Below are 25,754 nucleotides of genomic sequence, written 5' to 3' on the forward strand. Positions count from 1 at the left end.
AGGGGTAATGTTTGTCTCCTGCAGCATTAGTTTGGGCTGTGGTCAGACAAGATGATAACAGTCAGTTGTCAGTGACCTGGGTTAGCCCAGAAATGTTGTTGCTTTGTTTGCCTGGGCAGAATTGTTCCCAAAGGAGGGGCTGAGTCAGAATCTGTGCTACCTTCTTGGAAACATTGCCCACTGTGGTATTATTTCTTTCCGCATTTCTGATGTGCCCTTTCAGAGCCAGACACTCCCTTGGTAACTCCTCACAGGATTGGCGACTCCAAGGAGGATGTATTTCCACCTTTGCACTTCTGGTGCCATTTCAGTTTCAGGGACATGGTAGTCACTGCATTCCTATGTCGCGTCTGGGAACTGAAGGAGGCGGTGCAGCTTCGTCCTGTCTCCAGTACCTCTATTTGCACAGCCGAGGCCAAGCCTGGTTTCTATAGTCTAGAAATTACACTGCACAACACAAAGGAGCACAGTGATTTATGCATCAACAGTCTCCCTTCTTGCCACAACATTTCATTGTTCTTTTCCCCTAAATCTGTAATTACATGTCTTTGTCCTGCTACTTGCTGCTTCACAACAAATATAATTCTTACACAGGCTTTGTGAGTGAAAATAATCCCACTCAATTAGCACAGATCATAAACTCTCATTGTATGGGAGCAAGCAGTTGCAAATGATGTGTTTGAAATTTGGGGCATTGCATCCTCCTTTTATTTCTCATTTTGTAGGTTCTCTTCCAGTACTGCTCCTTGCTGGTGGGCTTCTTTAGCAAAGCAAAAGGCTGGGAGTAATCTACGCCTACAGTTTTGTTCCTGAGCCTTAATATTCTAATAAGTTTCCAGGAAGGCTGCCTGTGAATAAGCTAGATTTACTATGTCTGCTGTTTAGCACTAGCTCTTGCAGAAGGGTGTTCATTAGGCAGCAATTGTTTCAGTCAGTTTTTCTGGCTGATTCCCCATTAAGGAAGCTCTTTGGAAAAGACTGGCAGACTAGAGAAAGAGGAAAGAAAGTCAGACTTTTAGGTCTGTGCATTAGAGGACATTGTATCATTGGCTGTAGTTCTAAAACTGTGCTTCCTGGCCTTAATTGGAGCAAATATATCTTAAGGAGAAAAGAAATGAACAAACAGACCTGCTGTGGCTTTTGTACTTTTAAGAAGGAGATTCCTCATTTTGTGGATAAAACAGAACTATACATAATTACTTATATTTTTCATTAGTGAAGAAGTAGTGACATTTGCCTGGTGACTAATACTGATGAGAAAGATAAAATATCAAGTCTGACCCCAAATACTAAAGCTTTCTGCCAGTCTGTGTGAGAAGTCTCCATGTATACAAAGGCAAAAGTATACCCATGTTTCATTTATAGCACAAGGAAAAAAAAAAAAGAAAGATAATGATGAGTTTACAAAGAAATCACTGTAGTGTAGCAATCACACTATCTTGAAAGAGTGTTTTATTGGAAGCATGTGCTCTCCTTGGCTCGAGTAGGTCTCCAGTCCATCCTAGATCTGTAAGAATCATCCTGATGAGTGACTGATGTTCTTTCGTGCTACACCAGTAACATTAATCAACGTTTCAATATGTTAAGTCTGAAAGTCTAAGTTGCTTCCTTTCCCACATGGCTCCTCCAAATGAGCAATCATTCTTGTCATTCTCCCATATCCAAAATTAGCAAAATATGTGCAAGAATAGTAGAAATGTTACCAAAGTGGAAAGACAGGATTGTAGCCTCTCGTATATTACAATGGCTGCTGCAAATGGCCAAATGTGGAAGAAACAGTGGTGCCTGCCAGAGATACAGAACCTTCTAAAGTTCCCAAAACAGGGAGCTTTGGCTTAAAATTTCAATCCATCTGTGATTTTGAAGATCTAAACAAACATCGTGCTGATACTGAGTCAGGCCCAGACTATTGAAATCTGGTTTGTTCATTCTGTCATTCTGGTTTTGGAAATTGTGTGTTTGTTCCTTTCTGTCCATTTTAATTGCTGCTTTTCTGAATGAGATTTGGTCAAGTGTTTCACATTTTCCCCTTTTTCTTTCTTCTTTTTTTTCTTTTTCTCTTTTTAGATTCCTTCCTGGACAAGGATTGGTACTATATCCACAGATCGGAGACAAACTGGATATTATATGCCCAAAGGTGGACTCTAAAACTGTTGGCCAGTATGAATATTATAAGGTCTACATGGTTGATAAAGACCAAGCAGATAGCTGTGCTATTAGAAAGGACAATACACCTCTACTCAACTGTGCCAAGCCAGATCAAGATGTTAAGTTTACCATCAAATTTCAAGAATTCAGCCCTAATCTTTGGGGCCTGGAATTTCAGAAGAACAAAGATTATTACGTCATATGTAAGTTCAAAATAACAGTTTATTCCTTATAATATCATTGTTTGTTCCTTTGTGTTTTGTCTCATTTGCTATAAGCAAACCAAGAGGATTCTGAATGGGTTTGTATTTTTTTTACCTGAAACATTTTGATGTTATTACTGATTTTCACAGGGCCTCTGTCTCTTTTTTCCTTAATTTGTGCAAATCAAATCAGACTGTACTTCTATGCCTTCAAAGAACTTCTCCTTTTGCACAACATTTTATGTCCTGCATTCATACTGAAAGGTTGTGTGCAGCTAAATTGTGATGTGTTTCCTCGGTGTGGCTCTGATAGTATGCCAAACTATTGGCCTTTCCCTTGGGTGCCTTTTATGCCAGATGTAGACTAGGGTGGCACAGCCTTTGTACGCTGAGATATTTTAGAAGAAATGCATGGCCTTGTTCTAAGTGGTACAGGGATTCTCCTGGGAAACATGTTTTGACCATGTTGATTGCCAATTTTGTCTGTAAGATTTCCCCAAAAGGTAGGATTGTATCTGCATACTTACCTCCTGTGTCCATGCAGTAGCTAGGAATGCTCTTGGACAAAACCCAGATGCAGCATGATCTTAAGTTTCCTCCTCTTGTATTGTCTTAGACTTGTTAAAAGGATTTTCATGACACAGGCCTGTTGTCCAACAATTTCAGCTTTGTGAGAGTTTCAAGTTAATCAAGGATTTAAGCCTTAAAGCTAATCTGGAGTAACCACTAAATTTTGGGATTCAAATTACTTTTGTGATTGCAGATAACTTTACTGTGTTAACAGATCAGGGGACAGCAGAAGTTGAGAGTAGTACAACAAGTTTGCATTAGTTTAGTTGTTGTCATTGCAATACTGTGTGGCCTGCAGATTTAATTTAGTCCTCTGAGGACTTCTGAAGTCTTGAGCAATAATTACCAACTAGTTAGTAAGAGCTGGACAAAGTCTGTGCTCCGGGGCCTGGGGCCTCCAGCACAAGAATGTTGTGGATCTGTTGGAACAAGTCCAGAGGAGGGCCAGAAAGACAATCAGAGGGCTGGAGCATCTCTCTTATGAGAAGGGGAGGCTTCCAGGATGTCTTGTTTGCAGACTTCCAGTGCTTGAGGACTTATAGAGCTGGAGGGAGACTTTTTACGTGGTCTCATAGTGATAGTACAAAGTGGAATGGCTTAAAGCTAGAAGAGAGGAAATTTAGTTTAGATGTTAGGTAGAAATTCTTTGTTCAGAGGGTGGTGAGGTACTGGAACAGGTTGCCCAGAGAAATGCGGATTCCCTGTCCCTGGTGGCGTTCAAGGCCAGGTTGAATTGGGACCTGGGCAGTGTGATCTGGCAGGAGGCAGCCCTGCCCGCGGAGCTGGTTGGTTTCTTGTCTTCCTGTGATTCTATGCATTGGCTGATCTGCATTTACGATAAAGTCACCTATTGGTATGTCTTATTTCTCCCACCTTCTTGAAATCAGACCATTCAAAGAGGCTGATAACTATTTCATATAATATCTGCCGCATTATATGTTTCTTAATTTCTTAGTTTAAATTACTGGCAATTTTACCAGTGCTCTAAGTAAGTACTTTACAAATGGGAATGGAAATGCTTTAAATATAAATTAATGATCACTTTCTAGTTACTACCATAATGGTACACACTGTCTCATTATTTAGAATACAAGTTGTGTGTTACAGAAACAAAGCAAGAATTCATGGTATTTAATATATACAGAAATAACAACAATTGTGGGAGATATTAAACACTACTTGTTGTTTTTTAAGGTTTGACAAAGCAGTCACTTAACTCAGTTTAGTCAGGGGGTATATAAAAACGTGATCCCACTTACATAGCATTTAACTTTGTCAAAGTTCCCACTGAAATCCAGTGAGATTTACTGAAGTATGATTAGATGCTGAGAGGTAGTTGCCTGAAACTCCACGGAGAACATGCAGCATAAAAATGATCATTCTCAAATCATTGGTTTTGATGGTGAAGTACATTATTGAGTTCTAGTTTTTAGAAAACCCACAACAGGCCAGCTATAATGGAGTGAATGGCACTGTTACAGTTATTGCTTGAAAACTGTGGGCACAAATAGGGCTTTCTGTCACACCGTCAGTTATGTCTTATCCGTGTCATGGGTTTACCCACAGAATTATAAAGTATGACTCATTTTCATTAATTTTGTATAATTATTTCATAACAGCAAGAAGACATAATAGACATTGCACTTCCTGAAAGGATAGTTTGGTTGATAGAACTTGCTGAGACTTCAGTATAATGCCTCAAAAGTCACAGTGGCCTTGCAATAGGTCTGGACTGCCTTAGAATACTACCTTCCTTGCCCAATCTGGCATAAACAAATGACTGATTTATCATGTATTGCTAGTGTGCTAACTCATTTGAAGCAGATTACCTATACATTTTAATAAGTTGAACAAAAAAGCCATGATAACCCAACCTAGTCAGTGATGTTGGCCTTAAAAACTTGAAGAGGGGCAGGAAATTAGGCTATGGCTCAGCTGGGACTCTACAGAGACACTAGAGCTACCTAGCATTTTTAACAGTTTGTTTTCCAAAGCTTGTGACCTGATACATGCAGCCTTGTCAGACGCAAGTTCTGGTAGTCAGGTTGTTTACTGTCATTTTTTTAAAGTAATACAATGCATCTTAATCTTGTACGTAAATTGGCCCATAAATCATTTGTATTAATCCTTATTACCAGACTTGTAAATCACCAGGTGTGCTCAGACCCAAACGAGGAGTGCACTCCATCTCCCTCCCACTGACTCAGAAACACAAACATTGCTCCTCTTTCTTCTCTTTCCTTTCTGTTTGTTTGGGAATTTTGTTGGTTTTGTTGATGATGTTTTGAGTATTTGGAGGTGAGGGGGATTGCTTTGAAGCGAACACATCAGTGCATTTTATCTGCCAGCTTTTGATTTTGAGGTATTCTTGGATCTTGTATTCCCCTGAGTAAGGGGCATCAAACAGCCTGAGATGCCAGCTTACTGAGTCCAGCATTGGTTCAACACTGGCTGTGGCTGTGCTGCTTACGCAGGCATGCTGCTGTCAACCCTTAGGTTCTCTGCATTATCATGTACCCATATCATTTTGTCATTATTTGAAATCATGGTATGTTTTTTTTGTTGTTGTTGTTGTTGTTGTGTTTGTGTTTTGTTTTGTTTTTTAAAGTAATAATATGTGGTTTGTGAAGCTGTATTATACAGTAAAATCTCTATTTAGATTAAGGTGTTAGTCATTTTTGAAGCCTTCAAGTAACAAAGCATAGGGGTTATAACACAGGATAAAGAAGCTTCCTGAACCCTGTGTACCTTTAGGGAAATGTGATTATACATGAATTCTTCAAGCCATAATTTTTTATATCACTTAGATGTATTTTTGACAGATACAGTAGAAGAACTTTTCTACTCACTTCTTCCCTGGGTTTAAGCACATAAAAGATGTAACTTTTCTCATTCCCCATTCCACTTTCTAATCAATTTCTTGCAACAACAGCAGGGCAATATGCTCCTCTGTATACAAGTTCTAGGATTCAAAGAGTTAATTCTGTGAATTATAATACTTAGAAAGATGATACTGAATGGTATTGTGTAAGGGAATAAGTGATATAACAGAATGTCCTTGCTTTTCTCTTTTACCATCATAAGTTCTTGGTTCCTGGGAAACTAATAGATTGATTTTCCAATAGCTACCTCATTTCTTTTCAGCAGAAGGTCAAATGCCCTTGAGATCATGGATATATTAATGTTAGATTATCCTAAAATATTCAACCATTTAGCCAACATATCATAAGTCTCTAAGGAAATCCCTAATCAAATGCACGAAGATACACCATGCCCAACAACATAAATACCTGTGCAAAGGGCAAAGTTGAGCGGAGCAAGGGTATGTAGATTTGAAATTCTAATGTTTGAAACAAAAAGTCCTTTTATGTCTTTGAGTGTTTTAGGAATGAATTATAATTTGCTGTGTGGATTGCTCAGAACGAATAGGGACTCCTTTGATTGTAGAAGGCTCTGCAAATCTTTGGTCTGTTGTGTAATTGCTTCAGTACCACTCAACTGCAGCATTTCTTCTCTGGATAGGAGATGTGGTAGAGCAATACAGGCATACGCACTGTGCCAAATATGTTTTGTTATGGTGAATGGGAATTGTCCTGATCTCTTTCCAACAAACTTGGCCTTTAGTCATAGGGCATGGGGAGAGCTTCAGTACACTGAGTTTGCACTGATATAGTGCCTCAGGAAAGCCTGCAAGAAGCTTCATAGCCTGAGGGAAAGGAGAACTGTGCTGCCACTTGCCTTCAGACCACCATCACGCTTCTGAGATAGTTTGGCCAAGCAAGCCCATCATCTTCTCACTTCATCTCTTCTGTATAAAATGAGGGTTATATGCCAGTACCATCAGTGTAAAAAAAAAATGATACATCGCTTAAAATGAAATTTACCTGCTCAAAATTTATTTGCTGAAATTGTAGATTTTGATCAGTGAAGAAAATTTGGGATTTAGGGAGGGGCTGCGGAATGGTCCTGCAAAAGGTTTCTCTATAGTACTTGCTCTGCCTGCCACCTCATTAGCCAAGCTTGCTGAACTAGTGATTTTGATTGGCTTTGACACTGGCAAAATGCGATATACAGCTTTCCCTAAATGTTTTTCGTCAATTTTTTTCAAATGACCCACATACATAAATGGCCTCTGGCTTAAATTAAAAAATATACATATTCAACCTCTGACTGATTTAAAGGGTTCTTCTGGCTAGCAGCGCTTTGTTTTGGATAAATTCTTGTAATAGTCTGGTGGTTTTTAAAGTGGAAACAGTTGTTCTGAAACTTTAGCATTAGCTGGGTTTAAAAATTCACAAAGCTTTTATGTTTTCACTTTGTCATTCTGTTACAATTAAAGGGCAATAACTGTCTGAGGAAGAACACATTAAAGGACAATATAGATTGCACCCTGAAATACAGCTCAGTTGGGAAGAATAAGTGTCTTTGCATGGCCAAATAGATTTACATTAAAATGCTATTTTAGTATTCTGACCAAACACCAGCTAATCTTCCTGGCTGGACATTCTGACACCTCTTTGAGATAGAATTCAGTCTTCATTCCCCTTCAAACACCCAGTAAGATCTACTCTAAAGAAAACAGTAGATTTTCCATTGTTTTGAGGCTAACTCTCAACTCGTTAAAACCAGGACAAAAACAGTATCAAACTTTCAGTTTGGTTTCTTTTGCAACACAGACATTACAGTTGCTGTTGTTGTTACTGTTGTTCTTAAAGACAGCACATCTCAGCTTTCTAATATACATATATATTTTCTTTTTTTTTGGCGGGGGGCTGGTAGTATTAAGGAGAGCCTATGTGATAATAGCCACCCTGATTCCAGTTGCACAAAGGTCTGCTTTTTTCTTTCCTTTCTCTTCCTCCTCCTTCAGCAAATTAGATAAATGATTCCTTAGTGTAAAATGATATCCAGAGGTCAGTCACTGACTTTGCTGAGAGTCTTTTAAGGGATATATCAGCAATGCCACTTAGCTCTTGTTGAATTAAATATAAATACAGCTCATACAAATAATATTATTGGAGAAGAAAATCAGTGTCTGTGCAGCTTCAGATTTCTAACAGTGTCTAAGACCTACAGGATTAATGGAATCATGGCCCTGTGGGATTTTGTCCCAGACCACACAGGTCTTCTTGTAAGAGAATAAGGCAATTTTAGATTGATGGACTTAGTTCATATTTAGTGCCATTACCTAGGCAATACCGACCGTTTATCTCCTTTAAAGTAGACAGAGATAGTTGAGCAGAAAATCTGTTATTATTTCTCTATTCCTTAGGGAACAAAATGAAAGATAGGAATGCTCCGTTTGTTAATTGATGGTATGTTGTGAAAAAATACATTTATCCTTCCTCCACATCCCCCAGGTATTCCAAACAGATATGGAATTGGGTGAAAATGAAGAATAATTAGTTGTGAGGAAGAATGAATTTTTCTGGAAATACTCAAGAATTAATCAGGATTTAAAATTTCATAGGAAGCTATTTAATATTTTTAGTCGCTTTGCTGTTTTTATTAGTTAATTATAAACAATTTATACATAATGAAAATACAGTACATTAACAAAGAAAAACACAATATTCTCACTTAAAAGTCTTTATATATATGTATAGTACACATAGTACTTTTCAGAAAAACAGCTTGAGCCCTGATCTCCAATGATTGTATATATTCTTACATTTACACAGATATCTTTGATATGATTATGTGCAGTAGGAGAGGGTTGGGATGAACATGTCGTTTATATGCTTTACATTCAGACTATAAGTAGCTGTTTAAATAGTGGGGATGTATTGTGGGGAAATACACCATGCTATGAAGGAAGTACTCTGAACTGAAACTGAGAAATACACCGTATTGAAACTCTTAACTTTCATTTAACATTAGTTAGGTGATGAGCATATGTTTGTCAAAGAGGGGTGATAGGTCTTTCTTGTATCATGTTGCTGATAATATATCTATGTTACAGTATTCTAATTCCTGAAATAAAAGACCATGAAAACATAAGCATTTATTAAGGTTTTAATGAAACTGATTTTAAAATACATGTAGTCTATTTCCTCTTTGAAGTCTTTACGTAGTTGAACTGATGGGAAAAGTATTTTTGTTCGAGAATTGCATTAACCAAAGCACAGGATTGAAATGGCTGAAAACAGGGTTACATGTCAGTTTATATTTTCTTTCCTGATTTTACTTGGCCCCGGAAACATTGGAGGAAGAGTATTTCAGGATTAATTTCTGGTAAGTGTAACTATAAGACTGAGCCCTAAAGGGCAGTCTTCCAGATGCTTTTTTTCTTTCAATCCCAAAGAAATTGTGCAAATATTTTTGTGAGTAAAACCAGGATTAAGCTTAAGGTTGTCTTAGCATTTCTTGAAGAACAGTTTCTACTAAGCGGATAAGCCTGGTTTAAAAGCATGTTCAGGCCTTTGTTAGCAGAATTTGTTGATTAGATGACAGAAAAACATAACTAAACTGCAACAGCAGACTTGTCTTTATGCTCACTGATCTTCTGTGTGAGAAACAACTCTGAATCTGAATCCTGCCAGGGAAACTGAGAAGAATCTGTTTTTCAAGTATTACATTTTAGCAAGTAAATGCATTATACTGCTAAAGTGCAGATGTTCACAGAATCACAGAATGGTTGAATTTGAATGGCACCTCCCCAAGCAGGATCAGCTACAGCAGGCTGTCCAGGATCATGTCTGATGATGGAAACTCTGGTGCCTGCCAGGACAACCTGTTTGAGTGCTCAGTCAGCCTCACAGTTAAAAAAGGTTTTCTTAATTTTAAACAGCATTCCCTGTATTTCAGTTTGTGCCCATTGCCTCTTTTTCTGGCACTACTGAAAGCAGCCTCAATCTTTGTTACTCTCGATAACAGGTACACACATGGCTAAGATCTCCTTCAGCTGTCCCAGGCTGAACAGTCCTGTGTCCTCACCCTCTGCGTCAGTCTCTTCAACATCTTTGCAGGCACTTGCTGGATTTTCTTTGCTGTGTTCTGTCCTTTTCACAATGGGGAGCCCAGGCACAGCTGCAGCTCTCCAGATGTTTCTGCAGGACTGAGTACTTGCAAGGGATCACCTCCCTGGACCTAATGACAGCACTCTGCCTAGTGCAACCATACAGGGCTGTTGGCCATCTTTGCTGCGTGGGTGCATTGCTGGCTTGTGATCAATTCGGTGTCTATTAGAACCCTCACGGCCTTTTCTGGAGAGCTTCTTCCCAGGTGGTTACCCCAGCTTGTGTTGCAGCTCTGTGATTCCACCCATCTTCCACAGTCTGCTATGTCAGATTGACATAGCAGAAGAATCAAGACATTACTGTTGTTAAAAAAAAAGAAAAGAAAAAAGGACTAAATGTCCCGTAGCATCTTGAAAATTCAGCTTGTTTTCTTTCAGCGATGTTCCCTCATTAAGTTCCTCAGAAGTTTTTTAAAAGTTCTAAGCACAAAGAAGCACGCAGCAAGCAAAACACTGCTTCATTTCTGATCATCTTTGCCAAGTGCGCAGTCATCCAATAGTATCATAATTGATCTCAGTACTGAGGTGCCAAACTCTGTGTTGCTGAAGGATAGTTAGATGATGTAAATAGCTTTTTGTGTTTTGCAATAAAGCACACTTTTGTTGCGCTTGATGTAAAAGCGGGAGATGAAGGTATTCTTTTATTGGAGCAAACATGTGGAAAATTGCTCTAGATTGTTATAGTACAGAGCATCTCCCCTGAAAGGAATGAGGTTCATCTATAGGGCACACTCTGACTGTGGCATTTTATTGGGGTTACTGCTGGACTCTGTGTGGTCAAAGCAAATAACGTCATGTCCCTCTAAACTGTTATAACCATGAGACTGGTGCATTTTCTCATCTATAGTGTTATATTCTGAACTGTCACTTGGCATTAACTCAGTCAGTGGTGAAGTCCTACCACCTAGAGATGAACTCTGCCTCAGAATGATGTTTTCCACTTCAGTGCTACTCGTATAGCAATTACTGGGTCATTAATATCATTGCATGCAATTAGTGACAGTAGAACGAGCAAGAGGTTTCTTATTTATTTAATATGAATTTTCACTATAACCCTTTCTTATCCAAATACTGCAGACAGAAACATGAGATTTTCAGGACAGATGAACATCTTCGAAGAATAACATTGAGTTCATATGATATGGAATACAGATTCTTGTTTAATATTAAACAAGGTTTTGTTTCGTGCAAGGCCACTTGTCATTAGTGACAATCAGTGTAACTTGAATGGTAACTAATTGTGTTAGTTCTGTTCAGCTGAAGCAAAGCTCTCTGTGGTAGCAAGAAGGTATTCTCATCCATGAGAGCCCTTTGCCTGCAGTGTGCTGGGAGAAAGGATAAAACTATATAAAAAACACTGCTTGTGCTTGGTGAAATTAACTAGCTAGTAATCTGTTTTAAACGTATACATTCTGATATACACTGAATATATCATAATTAGTGGGCTTACATCTGCCACAGTTTCTTCAGTGCTCACAAATACATAATTTGTTTATGCAAACTAGAATCAACCATGTGTACGGTAGATCATTATCTGAAAACATTTCTCAGTATGTGAAATGTACGACTGACATACTTTTAGAAATGCTTAGCTGTAATGAAAGACAAATTGTCATCTGTAGAGGCACAATGTTGAGATGGTTTTAATTTTTATTTTATTTTTTCAACATCTGTAAATCTTTCTGAAAGAAAAGGGACACAACAGCAGTGAAGTAAGTAGGTTTTTGCTGTAGATGGGTAGGTGCTGCGACCTTCTATATTGGATACTAATGTAACATAGGATGTACAGTTTAGAACACTTACCATGTGATGTTCCTTAACCAAGAGATAAAGCGGTGTTGTTTTTAAAATGATGGGCTGCAGAAACCAGTTAGAGCTCACAGCTTCTTTGGTTCAAGTTGCTCATTGTCACTTTTTCCCTTAATGGAAAGTGTTTAAAAAATGAAATGAAGGGATTGTATTCTTCCTTTACCTGTGCTCTTGTTGTGTGATGCCATGTCCACGTGGAATTAATAGAGTTATTTTGAGTATAGGGAAGGAGGGAAACTGCAAGTTCCCTCTTCCTATTTTGTGCTTAATTATTTGGTCTTTGGGTGTTCTTTAGTCAGGCAATGAGAGATTCAGTAAAGAGACTACAGAATTCCAGAGGTGTTCCTGTAATTAAACAGTTTACATTTACAAGATATATACTAAGGCATTTTAAAGTACATTCTACAGTACAGACCGATCGGCTCTGTCTTGGTTGTGTCTGCTACACTGCACCCTCAAAGAATTAAACAGTAAAAAAAATCTACCCCTCTCATGTCATATGAATATAAGTAGAGAATTTTAGGAAAATTTTTATAGAGAACCCCATTAGCCACAAGTCCATTCAAATTACCACCAGTCACGTCATTTGCATTTGGACAAGATACATTTCAGAGTAGTGGTTAGGGAAGTGAATCACAGAATTCCATTGCGGAACCTTTGCCTTCTTCCAGGCAAGAAGAGGCCTGTTTTTTATTTTACTTCATTTTGTTCTGGCTTTAGTTTGACTGAAGTGGGCATTGCTGCTTGCTTGCTGTGCAGCGTATAGTTTGTGGATCCTGTTTAGATATCAATTTGGAGAGATACAACATACGACATAACTTAAGAAATGATGAGATATGAAAAAGAAGGGAAAATTCTTCTTGTCCTTCATTCATGTAGCAGTTTTGTCTCATGCGAAGAGTGGGGAAAAAAGGTTGACTGCAAAATATTTAAAATATACCATAATATTTATTTTAAGAGAAATTATATGTTAATTTGAAAAAAAAAATATAGAGAGAGAATAAAATTGAACCAGTGACATGATCTTTAGGTTGAGAAAGTCCTCATGAAATTTAGCTGCTGCTTTGACTTTGCAAGTAGGACAAACAAAAAGCAGAGGTGTTAAAAATGTAATGAAAGATGACTGGCAAATTGTATTTTGTTTATAGATGCTTAATGATTATTTTGGTATCGTACATTAGAAAATATTAATTGAGCAAATACTGTTAATTTGCTCAATACAGTTAATTTTATATATAATATTATTATTTTTTTTAATTATTATTATTTTAATTAAAGATCTTCTCTCTGTTGCTCTAAGATCAGTAGAAAAGCTAGGATGCAATTGTGTTGTTCAGGAACAAAGAGTTAAACAGTCCCAGCCTGCAGATACAAATGCAGGCAACACGCTGACAATACTCTGTGTAACTGTTCTTAATGCATTGAAATATAACCACTTACAGTCCATGTTTGAGACCACTCCTAGTTACATTCTGGGAGACATTTTCATTCTAAAGCAAAAAATGAAGGTTTCATAGTCAGTCTAAACTTTTGTAACAACATACAAGGGTAGACCATTAGTTACTAGTAGTTTAAATTTGTATATTTATCTTCTCGGTTTAAACTTTATGCAGCTCATCCAATACCAAGTGTTTGCCAGACTACCTGTTCTTTGGTGAGTGGCCTGAGCAATTTTTTTTTAGCTGCCTCAGATCTCTGTACAGGTCTGGCATTGCTACTAAGTGAAAAGAGAAAGAAAAAAATAAAAAATAAAAAAAAAAGGAATTTAATTTCATTTAATTAAAACACTCTATTACCTCAGCTGCCTTGTTCTTCATCCCTGGCTAGTCTAGAAACAACCTCTGTGTTGTGATCTGTGATTTGTGGTTTCTCAGTGTGTGATTTCTTGTGTTCTTAAACTTGTCCCATAAATTCAGATAATTTATGTGAAAGAAGAATTATTTATTCCATGCTTTACTAAGAAAGTCATTAAAAGTACTGAAAGCAGATGAAAGCAGTCAGAGCACAAATACATGATGCCTGGCCAAAACAGTGTACTGTAACTCCATACAATTTAAAAAGAAAAACCTCAAAAGGCTTTACATGTTCTTAATAATGCTGTGACTGCATATTAGATCAAGTGCAGCTTTGTATTAAGAATAACTTCTTACTACTGTTGAATCTATAGCTTTTGTGTTTTTTTGTTCCTGCAGTGTGTAGGCTTTTCCATTCTAAGCACGGAAACAGCACAGCTGTGAACAAGTGCAGATGGATAGAGTTTTTACGTCTTATTTAGCTCTGCTTTTGAGAAACCTATTTTCTGATGCTGACTTGAAGGAGAATCTAAGATAAAAGACGTTGACAGTCACTGCTATTAAAATAGTACTGATCTAACTCAAAGAAATTTGTAATTCTCACCTTCCTTCTTAACAGACCCACACCAGCAACAATTAATTCTTATTTTGATACAATGCTGAAAGGCTTATGTTGTCCACACGCATGAAACCAGTTTTGTCCTAACCCACACGCTGAGATTACTTACTCTTTCCTATAGTCTGTGGCTTAACGTTCGTTTAATTTTCACAGGGAAATTATGTACGATGGTCCGAATTACCCTCCTCAGGCATGTAGTTCATTTCATATCCAAGGTCCAGAAATACATGTGTTATGAAGTTGTCTTGGTTTAAAGGATGTGACATTTAATTTGGCAAGTGGGTAATGTTTTTCACTATCCTAAAGCATAAAAGTATGGATAATTGCGACAGAATTAAGTGGTTGAGGTTTTAGTTTACTGGTGTTTCCTGTTAAGTAATTGTGATGGTGTTTTTAATTTTGTAATCTGTATTTTTAAGAGTGAGGGAAGATGAATTTTTGTTACTGTGCCTTCATTTCTAATCTCTTTGTGAATGAAAAGCTATACAGGCACAAATCCAGCAGCTTAATTCTCCATCTGATTAGAGCAATGTTACCAACCCGATAGGTCGAAAACAGCCAAGATCTGTGCAGTAGCTTAGCCTCCTGGGAGGCAGTGTAATAACAATCAAATGAAGACATATTAAAATGTAATATTACTTCCTCTCCATGGGGACTGTATAAGAATCATAGCCAGAAACTACTCTAGTCAGCTGATTCTGTTTTGCTCACTGATTCTCTGCCCCTGCATTTATGACTAATGCATTTCATACAATAAACAGAGCTTGTGAAGTTTAAAAAGCAAACGAATGTAAAGCATCAGTCATTAATTTACATGAGTTTCCTTCTTAGCAACATATATATATATTATATTTTATATATTTATATATTTTTATATATATATATATATATATAAAATATGTATTTCAAAGAAGGGAAAGCAGAGCTGGCATGAAATTCTTTGGTTCAAATAAATTTATTTCTGCCTGTGTTAAAGGAGATTATTTATTAAGGAAGTGCTTCATGAAATGGAAAATGTATAGTTTCTTCTCCAAAGTAAGACTGCATTGGCAAACTCTTAAAGTTGAAAGCCTGAACTTGTATTTCTTACAAAATGACAGCTTCAGTTACATGGTGTTTATGTAGATCTCAAACATCATTTTTTACTTACTACTGAAAAAATATCATCTAAAAATTATGATTTTGTAAAAAAATCTTAAAATTAATAGATATTTTAGGGCAATTTCATGCATTTATTTGTAGGTGTGGTTGAACTGTAAATAGTTCAGTGTGCTTTTGACTGTAATGAGTTTTGCAGTTGACACCAGTGGAACAGAACAGGTCTCAGAAAATCAGAGGTACCTATCCATCAAAAGATTAACAAAAAATTTGTTACTGATACTTAGTTTTAGTTTTCTGTGTCTTTCTGTATTAATATAAAATGAAGCGTGGGATCCTGAGAAAATCTAATACTCATGAGAAACTACACAGTAATTATTAATTATTCTTATTAATGTTAACATTTAAGTAATATCTAGTCTTAGCACAAGGTCATGTGTATGTGAGTAAATTCCTCTAAATATATCCATATTTGGACCTATAAGTTAAAAAAATGTTCTTTTATTTATACACATGTATGTAAAAATAAACTGAATGGAGGTTCTAAAATTTGATTGTGTAAACAATTGAAGAGTAGCCTTTCCCTCTTAACATAACACAAGGATCTTGTGTTATGTTTCTGTGTTCATACCCAAATATGTATCCACAGACACTTTTCTTTCTCCTTTTTTAATATCACATCAATATAAGCAGAGATCCAGGTACAGCATTGCTTCCCTGCGGAAGTGTGAGTGTAACTGAGGAGTTTGGAAGGCAGCAAGTATAATTTTCACTTGAAGATCAATATAAAAAGACAGTGGAAAGCATTTGAGGAATATTTTGTACTTGTTCCTTTGTTTGACTTCTGCACACTATACTGTCAAGGGGTATTAGCAGTATGAAACCGTTTTCTCTGATGTCCCAGATTACTTCTCTCTCTCTGTGCCACTTTTCAAAGCTTAGAAGTATGTGCTTAAAACTACCCACATTCTTCCTGGTACACTAGGGATATGTGAGGTTATATTTCGATAGTCTTAATGAATTTTGAAAAATAATTTCCTCCAGTGGCCTTGGGTAATTGTCGGTTTAATTACAGGGAGAAGCTGAGATGGAAACTTTGCTTTGTCACTGAAATACTCCTCTTTGAAAATTCTGTTCCTCAGGATGTAGCGCTCTCTACTCTGAGCTATAACATAAGCTTTCAGAAAACCCCTTGAAGAACTGTGGAAAAAGTGAATACTTCTGCAAATTCATTCATCTGACATCAAAGCTATGAAAGCATTCTTTTAGCAAGCAAGTGAGGCAGATTGAACTCTCACAGGCACACAACCAGACTCATTGTATGTTTGGTCCCTCTCATTTGGAGATTGTATTTGAAGTAATTTTGCATTCTTTTTGCTGTCTTACTTTCTTATTCTGTACTGAGGTCAGACTGCATCCTCTGCATCCTCTGCATCTTATTGAGATCTCCTGCTCTGTAGGTTAAATGGATAAGCCTTTAAAGAATAAAAAGGCATTGATGTTCAGAAGAAGCAGCACTCTATTCAATTAAAATCAAGTAGAAGGTGGTTAAAGAGCTGTGAACCCCCATAGTCTGGATTAAAAAGCAAACGAAGAATTACAAAAAAGCAAGACAAAGTCAGTGTTTATTAGTTGTACTTTCAGTTGATGCTCAGCTTTGGTATTTCTATTTACTGCTTTTTTCCCTTGTCCTTGTGCTCTGGTACATTGGCAAATAGGTCATAAAAAACACTTTCAGCAAAGACACATTTGATTTATGTCCAGAACTGGTTCTTAGTATTGATTTTTTTTTCTCCCTCTGGAAAAAAACAAAAGAAAACAAAACTATATGTCTCCATTATTTTCTGAGCCTGGCAATGCAGTGGCACATTTCAGATCTGTTTTTATCTTAAATTACTCATTGTGCTATTTTGTATTTTAGAAGTCTTCCCAAGTCTGAAAAAAGCAGTAGTTTCACGTACTTCCCTTTTATGAGGGGGTTGGGTTGGGGGGGAGGGAGAGAACAAGAGGAGGAACTGGGAAGACCTCTGTACAGGGAAACGGGAATTTTAGGAGAAGAAAGATTGGTTTGGGAAGTTTGTATGGTGGCTGTAATTTGAGTTAGTCACAAAAGAGGCAGGAGTGGAACAAAACCAAGAAGTAGATCAAAGGCTAGGAAGCAGGGTTCAGCAGTATGGGGTTTATATCTTTACAGCTAGAGAGAAGATTAGAGCAAGAAAAATACTGCCATGGGGCTAGGAAGACATTGTGAAGGCATAAGGAAATATACATTGCCTCCATTTGAAAGAAAATCCCCAAGGAAGCAGAAAGAGAAGGAGAGAGAATTAAAAACAAAGATCTGAGCAGTGTGAAGCCCTTGTTGAATCAGATCCCTAGCTGAAAAGAGGGGAGGCACACGTAGAAAAGTGCTGCTTAAGCTGTTTGCCAGAACCGCAGTGAGCTCTGCTCTCTCGTTTTCCATTTGTTTTCTCCAGTTGGTGGCCTGGTATCGGTGTGCGAGCATGTGTCTGCTTGCTTGTGCATTTGGGGCCTTGCATACATAGGTCCAAGAAATGACAAGGGTGCAGGAGAACACATGATTTGAGACCTGCTGGTGGGGGTCATTGAGGGGCCGTTTCCCTGCCTGGCTCGTGTGAGGTGTCCCCATTGTATGAGTCTGGCCCAGTCTCTCTGTAGGCAACCCACTGAGGTCTGCTGTGCCAGCATCATGGCTGGGCATCAGCACACACTGATGGCAGCTGGGGCCTGGTACGGCTCATGGTGGCTGTGGTGCCCAGTGCCCAGGAGCTGCTGAAGGATTTTCTGGCAGCTGATAAGATATGCAGCCCTCGTTATGGTGGTGGTGGTGGTTGTGGTGGTGGTGACTCAAACCTTTGGACTTTCCCCAGGAGCTGTTTTTTGCACACACGTCAGCTTGTAGTGACAGGATTGTGCGGGGGTGTGCGGTCCCAGCAAGTGTGGAGATAAGAGAGAACAATATAAACACAGGGGAAAGCACCCGTTTGTTTGCATGAGCTGGAAGGTTTTTTGTGAGAAGAGAGCGTGTGTGTCCCCACCAGCCTGCCCCCAACAGGGAAGGCTCCTCAATGCTGAGAAAAGTGAGATTGTACTTTCAAATATTAAATGGTTTTCCAATCAGTGCAGAATCTCAGCTTTCACCTGGGTCTTTTGTATGCTTTTGCTTCTTCCAGCAGGAGATTTGTAATAGAGGAAGCAGGTGTAACGTGGTGATTATAAAGATATTGTTGAAAAAAAAAAACACCAACGGGGTGAATTTCCAATGCTTTGCTCTTTTGAGGCTGCCAGGGCTTCCCTTTCAGCTGACTCCATTACCTTTTAGCAGGTGCTGTGTTTTCGTCCAAGTCAGTCAGTCAATTGTGTGCAGAAAAAAAGTTGCTGGGTAAATTTGAAACCTTGATAACACATTCTTCCATTTGTATGTATTGTACAGCTTACCAATGTATTCATTCCTTTGGCTTTCAACATTTCACAACTTTCCATAGGTCAGCCTGAGCAAGAAGCACAGATCTCAGTAGATTGAAAGATTTCTGCTTTCAGACACTCATGTTCACATTACTTTACCTGTTGATTTCTGGATTTTATTTTTATTTTATTTATTTTTATTTTTTTTTTAATCAGCAACATCAAATGGGTCTTTGGAGGGCCTGAATAACCAGGAGGGAGGGGTGTGCCAGACAAAAACCATGAAGATCCTCATGAAAGTTGGACAAGGTAAAGACCATCTGCTGTTTCATGAAACCACTTTGATAAGTCTCAGTGTCCTTTTAGTTTTCAGGCTTCTTGTGCAAGCGTAGAGCAGAGAGCCAGCCGAGTCTAGTGTGGTTGTTCCTCCCTTCCAGTCTGAAAGCAAAGCCTATTTTCTGCTCCTCAGCTACTGACAGATTTCTGCAGGAGGAGGGTTGGTGTAATAAGATCTCTTCACTGGAGAGCTCCCTAGAAGGAAAGGTCACCTGGGAATTACACGTTTCAGTCATTTTTATTTTCATTTTAAAAACAAAAGCCACTACTGCGCTGTTCAAAATTATTTAAAATACATGAAAGGAGGGAAGCTAATATTTCTATAGTTTGCTTGTTATGAATTCTGATTACAGAGAGGTTTTTGTTCATTGTCTCTTTTCATATATAGATAACCTATTGTGCAGAAAGAAAGAATTATTCTTCTAAGTTGAAGTTGGTTTAGTAGTCAATCAACTTCCTCAGTTAAAATGAAATGTCATCTGCAAAGCTTTTCTTGCCAATTACAGGAGTCCCTATAGTTTCTGCAGATGGCCTTACAATTTAAACCTCTGAAATAACTAATATAACCATTTTGCTTTAAAAAGAAAATTACATTCTTGTATCTCCTAGTCCTTTGCATAAAGATTCTTCTGTTCAAAGCTATCTGTGTCTCACAAGATACCTATAGCCCGCTTATAAAGCTTAATATCTTTAGGCGCCTAAACTGCAGTGAGTCATTTTTCTCTCCCACAGATCCCAATTCTGCAGGGTTACCTCGGAGCACAGACCCGACCAGGCGCCCCGAACAGGAAGCTGGTACAAACGGGAAGAGCTCCACCACGAGTCCCTTTGTGAAGGACCACTCAGGTAGGTTCTGTGAGGTTTCCCCTGGGAACAGAAAGGCTCTAGCAGATTCCTGTTTGTTCCCAAATATGAGTTTCTTTAAGCATTAAAATGTCAGAAAAGCAAATATTTTCATATTGAGATGACAGAAAAGCCAGTTCTGATGCTCTCATGGATAGACCTTTGGAGCTCCTGGTTTTGGCAACGGCTGCTCTTTCCCCTCATTCTGCAGTAGAAGTTAATTACATCTTGTAAGAGTATCACTCATTTACAGGAAAGTTTTTGGATAAGGCATTCTCTGAGCAGCTTTACGATGGTAAATGCTGCCTTACATTTAGTACTCTGGCAGATGAACGAGTCTTTCTGTCTTTCTCTTCCCGCACAATACATTATCAAGTGGTTCTCGACAGCCATTTATAAAGTTTATTTCGAGACATCTATAATTCATATCCTTATCTTTTAACTGACAATATAAAGTCAACATATGATTGGCCAGTCTTTCACTAAATGTAAAGATTAAAAAAAAAAACAAAAAAGGATAAACAGATGGGGTGTTTAGGAACAAAAATCTTGAGGATGCATTTCTGGTATTACGAGCAAGAAAATGAATAACTTTTAAAACACAAGTTCACTGGAAGAAAATTCAGTGAGCTGGAAGTGTTACAAAGCAAAATATGCTGACAGTTGATTTTGGGGTTCCCAAAAATGGCTGCATATTTTCCTTGCTAGCTGCATCATTTGATATGACAGTTACTGGGCAGGCTCTTGCCATTTCCTGCTGAGGTTCCAGATGTTATGAGGACATAGTATCTGCAGCATTGTTCCACTTGTAAGAGAGCATTAAGAGAGGGAAGTCAGTTCAGATTTTCAAGTGAGGAGTTCTCAAGTAAATGTTGATTTTGTTTTTGTGACAAATAATGTGACAGTATTCAACAGGCTGTTCAGCTATTGAGCCCTTCCTGACTACCTAATACATGCTGTTATTTTCTTTTAAATAAATGTAAGATACATAATATAAACAGATATAGTCCATAACTGTTTTGCCCATCTTCCACACTGCCTCAAGCTCTTTTGTTTCATTTGTAAGCATGAGAACTCCACATAGAAAGGCACTAATGACAGTTAAATCAATATCGGAAGAACAAAATAGCAGAATTGTGTGACACTAAACAGTACCAGTTGTTTTGAGAATTACCATTTCACTCTGTTAATTTTCCCCTTGCAGTCCTATCCCACCCCCTTCTGCTGCCCTGAGCTGGCCGGCATCTGTTAAAAGATGCCGTGTGCATCAAAGGCTGCCTTGTCAGTGCCAGTCCTCACTGCTGATGGATGATGATGTATGAAACGGGGTGGCTTGGGAGCAGCACAGAAGTGAGACCAACAGACACAAAGTCTTGTTTAATATTGATTGCTGACTTCGGCTGTTTGCATTTAGCTATCTAACAGGGTAATTGGTTTGTCAAAGTATAGCTGTCAGTTAATTCTTCTAGCTTTGCTTACTCTACACATTTTTAAGCAGCGTAAACAGGTCACAGGATGGCAATAACTTTTGTCTGTTGTATTTCTTTTCTTTCCAGGATCTAGCACAGATGGCAGTAAGGCTGGGCATTCCAGTATACTGGGTTCAGAAGTGGCCTTATTTGCAGGAATTGCATCAGGGTGCATCATTTTCATCGTCATCATCATCACTTTGGTGGTTCTATTATTGAAGTACCGGAGAAGACACAGGAAGCATTCCCCACAACACACTACAACTCTCTCACTTAGTACATTAGCCACCCCAAAACGCAGTGGCAACAACAATGGTTCTGAGCCCAGTGACATTATCATTCCTCTAAGGACTGCAGACAGTGTTTTTTGCCCCCACTATGAAAAGGTCAGCGGTGACTATGGACATCCAGTGTACATAGTTCAAGAGATGCCTCCTCAGAGTCCAGCAAACATTTACTACAAGGTCTGAGAAACACTCCAGCAATTCTGTGGTACAGTTGAGGCGTAGAGGACACTCACTGGTCAAATGCTTTCTGTTGGGGTTTGTGATGACGCCTTGTGCGCTAGCATTGACTCAAGCACAGAGGGAAGAAGGCAACAGCTCTTTCTGTGAGAGCCAACTCGAGCTGGACAGCTAACCTAGTCTGTAGAATTCCTATCTCAGTGAATTGGTATTCACTAAAAGCTGGAAGACTTTTATGTAGAAGATGCCCATTCTGATTGCTGTACTCTTGTTACATTCATCATCCTCAAAGCCATGTGCTGCAGGCCTTCAGGCATGTACAAAAGCCAAGGGAAGATGGAGTGATCTGTGGATGTTAATAGCTCTAGGCATCCTGTGAAGGTGCTGTAGGATATCAAGCTTGAAATGCAATCTTCTGACTTTTGTGTGTCTCTCTCAGTGCATACTGGATTTGTCACACAGACCTTGGTGTCTAAGACTTGCTAGAGTTCTCTTGCTTTAGTCCGTCACTGTTCCATTTATTTTTGTTATTCAGGGCTCTGCCATCCTTCACATAAGATTTTCTTTCACTCCACCTCCTGAATCACTAATGGAACATTAATGTTTAGAGATGCGTGCTCCATCCATCTGCTACAGCAGCCTCACTTGAATGGGTAATGCATTTTTAGAAATTGTGTCTGATAGTAAGGAGCCTTCCAGCCAAAAAGTTAGGCTGTCAACAAGTCAAGAGTAGGACTGGGTGGTGGAGGGAAGGGCTGACTGCGGTTGTGATTGAATGTCGCTGCCTCAAGAATAAAAGCTGGGAAGAAAAAAAAAACACATTTAGGTAGCACAGCACTTTGATATGCTACGTTTTAAGAGGCAAGTAGGAGACACAATAACACGTGCAGTGACTTAGAGCTGAATTTGAAGGAATTCATGGTTATCAAATACCAGTGTGCAGTAAAAAATAGTACCTTCAATACAGTAGAACAAAGGGGTATTGTTAGGAAGTGAACAAGCTTGGAGGGGACAAGACAAGAGCAAGGATATATTAGGGCAGGGCTGTTGCGGTACTGGCAATAAATTATACAGCTTCGAAGCTGTAGCAAAAATGTAGTCTGCTTTGGAAGACTTTTAAGCAGACTCAGCTGCTATACTGTCGCGTTATACTAAACACAGGGAAAGCATTTAAGAAAATAGCAGAGAGCCAAATCTAACCAAGGTGATTATAAGCCAACAGGTCAAATGAGCTGTAATGCTATCATCGGTAAAGTTTCGGGGAAAAAAAAACAAAAACAAAACCATTCTCATCTCTTAAGAGTAAAACAATATTTTTCTGACTGAGCCTTTTGACACTTTGGTTTATCCTAGTGCTGTGCCTGCACAGTGCCTGTAGGTACTGTAATGGGCACAGCAGTTAGTTGGTGCTCTGTGGCAAAGTTAAAGCACATACGGTAAACCTCCTGCAGTCCATAAGAATAAAATAAATAAATTATGACACTGAGATGGAGAAGGAAGATATGTCTTATTTATAATAGCTGTATAGAACACAAGGGATACAAAGTGAGAGTTTTTCTTTCTTCCTTTTTTTTTTTTTTTTTTGTTTTGTTTTGTTTTGTTTTGTTTTTACTAATACATGTTTTGAGATTGCACAGAATCTACACCAGAAGATGTGAATTTCATGTGCGGCAATTAAATAGTCTTAACTTGCCATCATTCTACAGATGTCTGTGTGTGTGTACATGAACATATATATATCTTTATGTATGCATGTGTATGCATACATAAAAAAGAAACCAATTCTGGGGAAAACAACCACTATCCAAAAATAATGGTAATGAGAGCATATTAAAAAAATAAATAATTTTTAAAAAAATCCAAAGCCCTTTAATGGCATCACATAAGAGAAAATTGGGAAATAGGCCCAAAGCGTCGTGAAGTCACATAGGTAACAACAAAGTGTGCCGGCATATATATTCTGTGTTGTGTTTTCCCTTGCCTTATGGACTGAAGTGTTCTGTAGATTTCATTGAGATTCGTAGGGGGAGGGAGAGGTTCAGGTTAAAGTTTTCTCTTTAGCACGGCTGTTCCCCTACGTCTCCCACCCTGGGGAGGAAATAAGAAAACTCTACTTTTATATGTGCTATGCAAATAGACATTTCTAACATAGTCACGTTACTATGGTAACGCTTTGCTTTCTGATTTGGAAAGAAAATGTAGCAACAGCATTTTGGGGTTCTTAGATCTCTGTTGAGCACCTGCAAGAGAAAGAAAAAAGAAAAAAAAAGAAAAAAAAGAAAAAAAATCTGTCATAGAAATGATCACTCTCTGTTTCCTGGACCTGAAAATAAGGTTGAGATGTTGGTCCAAATGAGAGAAACAAAACAAAAAATCCCAACCCATGGATCTGTGGAAGGTTACCATGGTGACTAACTACACTACATATGTAATTCTTTTCAACAACCCTTCCTTTCTGTGAATCCATCCATACAAGGTTCTCTTGTAAGTCATTAAGATTTTATTTGGGGGGAGGGGGAGGAAGGGGGCGGGTTTGCTGATCCTGATTTTTATCAAATTGAACCTATGCTTCATCATCAGCTGGCTACATTCTAGTTATGTATTAAACTGTGAAAAATAAATAAAGAAAATCAGACAAATTGCTCAAGAGCAACCTGCAACCAATTGAAAATAAAATGTACTGTGTGTCTGCTTTGTGTCTGGTGCAGAATTATGACAATCTACCAACTGTTCCTTTATTTGACGTTGGTTCAGCTTTGAAAATTACTGTAAATGCCTTGCTTGTATGATCATCCCTAGTCACCCGACTTGAAATTTGCACCATCATGTCTAAGTGAAGATGCTGTAAATAGGTTCAGATTTACTGTATATGGATTTGGGGTGTTACAGTAGCCTTATTCGCCTTTTTAAAGAAAAAAAGAAAAAAAAAAAAACACGTGAAAACAAGACAAAAATGGCTTTTCTTAACCAGATTGTGTATATAAAGCAATGTTGGTTTTTTATAAAGTCTGAGCAAGATGTTTTGTATAAAATTTTGCAATGTATTTAGCTACAGCTTGTTTAAAGGCAGTGTCATTCCCCTTTGCACTGTATTGAGGAAAAAATGGTATAAAAGGTTGCCAAATTGCCACATATTTGTGCTGAAATCGTGTACCATGAATATTTATTTAAGAATTTCTTTGTCCAGTTTGTAAGTAACACAGTATTATGCTTGAGTTATAAATAATTTCTTCTCTTTTTTTTTGTTTGTTTTATTTTGGGTTTTTTTGTTTGTTTGTTCGTTCGTTTGTTTTTGTTTGTTCTGTTTTTAAACTAGCCGGTAATAAGTTTGAAATCTGCTTTAGTTCCACACTGCAATTAGCTCCCAGAAAATGAGAATTATGAAAATCACATTCCACGTCTGTTTCAAACTGAATTTGTTCTTAAAAAAATAAAATATTTTTTTCCTATGGAAACCTCGCCTTCTAAGTATGTTCTTCTTTTTGTCAGATATTTAAGTAAGAAAGCAATCAGGCATGCCTCTGCAAGCCCCTCCTTCATTTCCTCCCTGTCTCTCCTCACGCATCTCTCTACCTCGCGTTTCTCCTGGTTCATAAGCAAAACAAGCTCCTTACAGCATACAGACTTCCGTTAACCTTATTTTTCAGACTATTGCTTGCGCATATCAATGGATTAAAAACACACAGAAGTCAGTGAGTTTGTAGCAGGCACGGTAACCAGGTTGTCTGGATCATCTGGGAGATGAGATTATAAACACACAAATGATTCCTAGAAATTATGTGGAGGATTTATACTGTGGGCAGAGCCAGAGGAAAACAAAACAAAACATTATGTAGACACTTCTGGGCGCGGTTGCTGCTCATAAATAGGAGAATCAAGCCTGGAACATTGGGACCGAGTAAGGAGGGAAAGGAGGTGGAAGAAGCTGGGAGGAATGGTGAGGGATTAAAAAGAACATGAT

General features: G+C 38.2%; 1 protein-coding gene across 1 annotated transcript in view; it reads left to right on the forward strand.

Annotated features, from left to right (window-relative positions):
• EFNB2 (ephrin B2) overlaps window positions 1–25,248 on the forward strand; it is a 45,213-nt gene extending 19,965 nt beyond the window's left edge. Inside the window, exons 2-5 of the mRNA XM_015851459.3 lie at window positions 2,068–2,351; window positions 18,898–18,990; window positions 19,750–19,863; window positions 21,417–25,248. Coding sequence (XP_015706945.1) covers window positions 2,068–2,351; window positions 18,898–18,990; window positions 19,750–19,863; window positions 21,417–21,799 — 874 coding nt within the window. The 3' untranslated portion in view covers window positions 21,800–25,248. The remainder of the gene's footprint in view (window positions 1–2,067; window positions 2,352–18,897; window positions 18,991–19,749; window positions 19,864–21,416) is intronic.
• The last annotated feature ends 506 nt before the right edge of the window (window positions 25,249–25,754 follow it).

Source organism: Coturnix japonica, chromosome 1, assembly GCF_054131305.1.
Source record: "Coturnix japonica strain WE chromosome 1, WE-NBRP24, whole genome shotgun sequence".
In the NCBI taxonomy this organism is placed as follows: domain Eukaryota; kingdom Metazoa; phylum Chordata; class Aves; order Galliformes; family Phasianidae; genus Coturnix; species Coturnix japonica.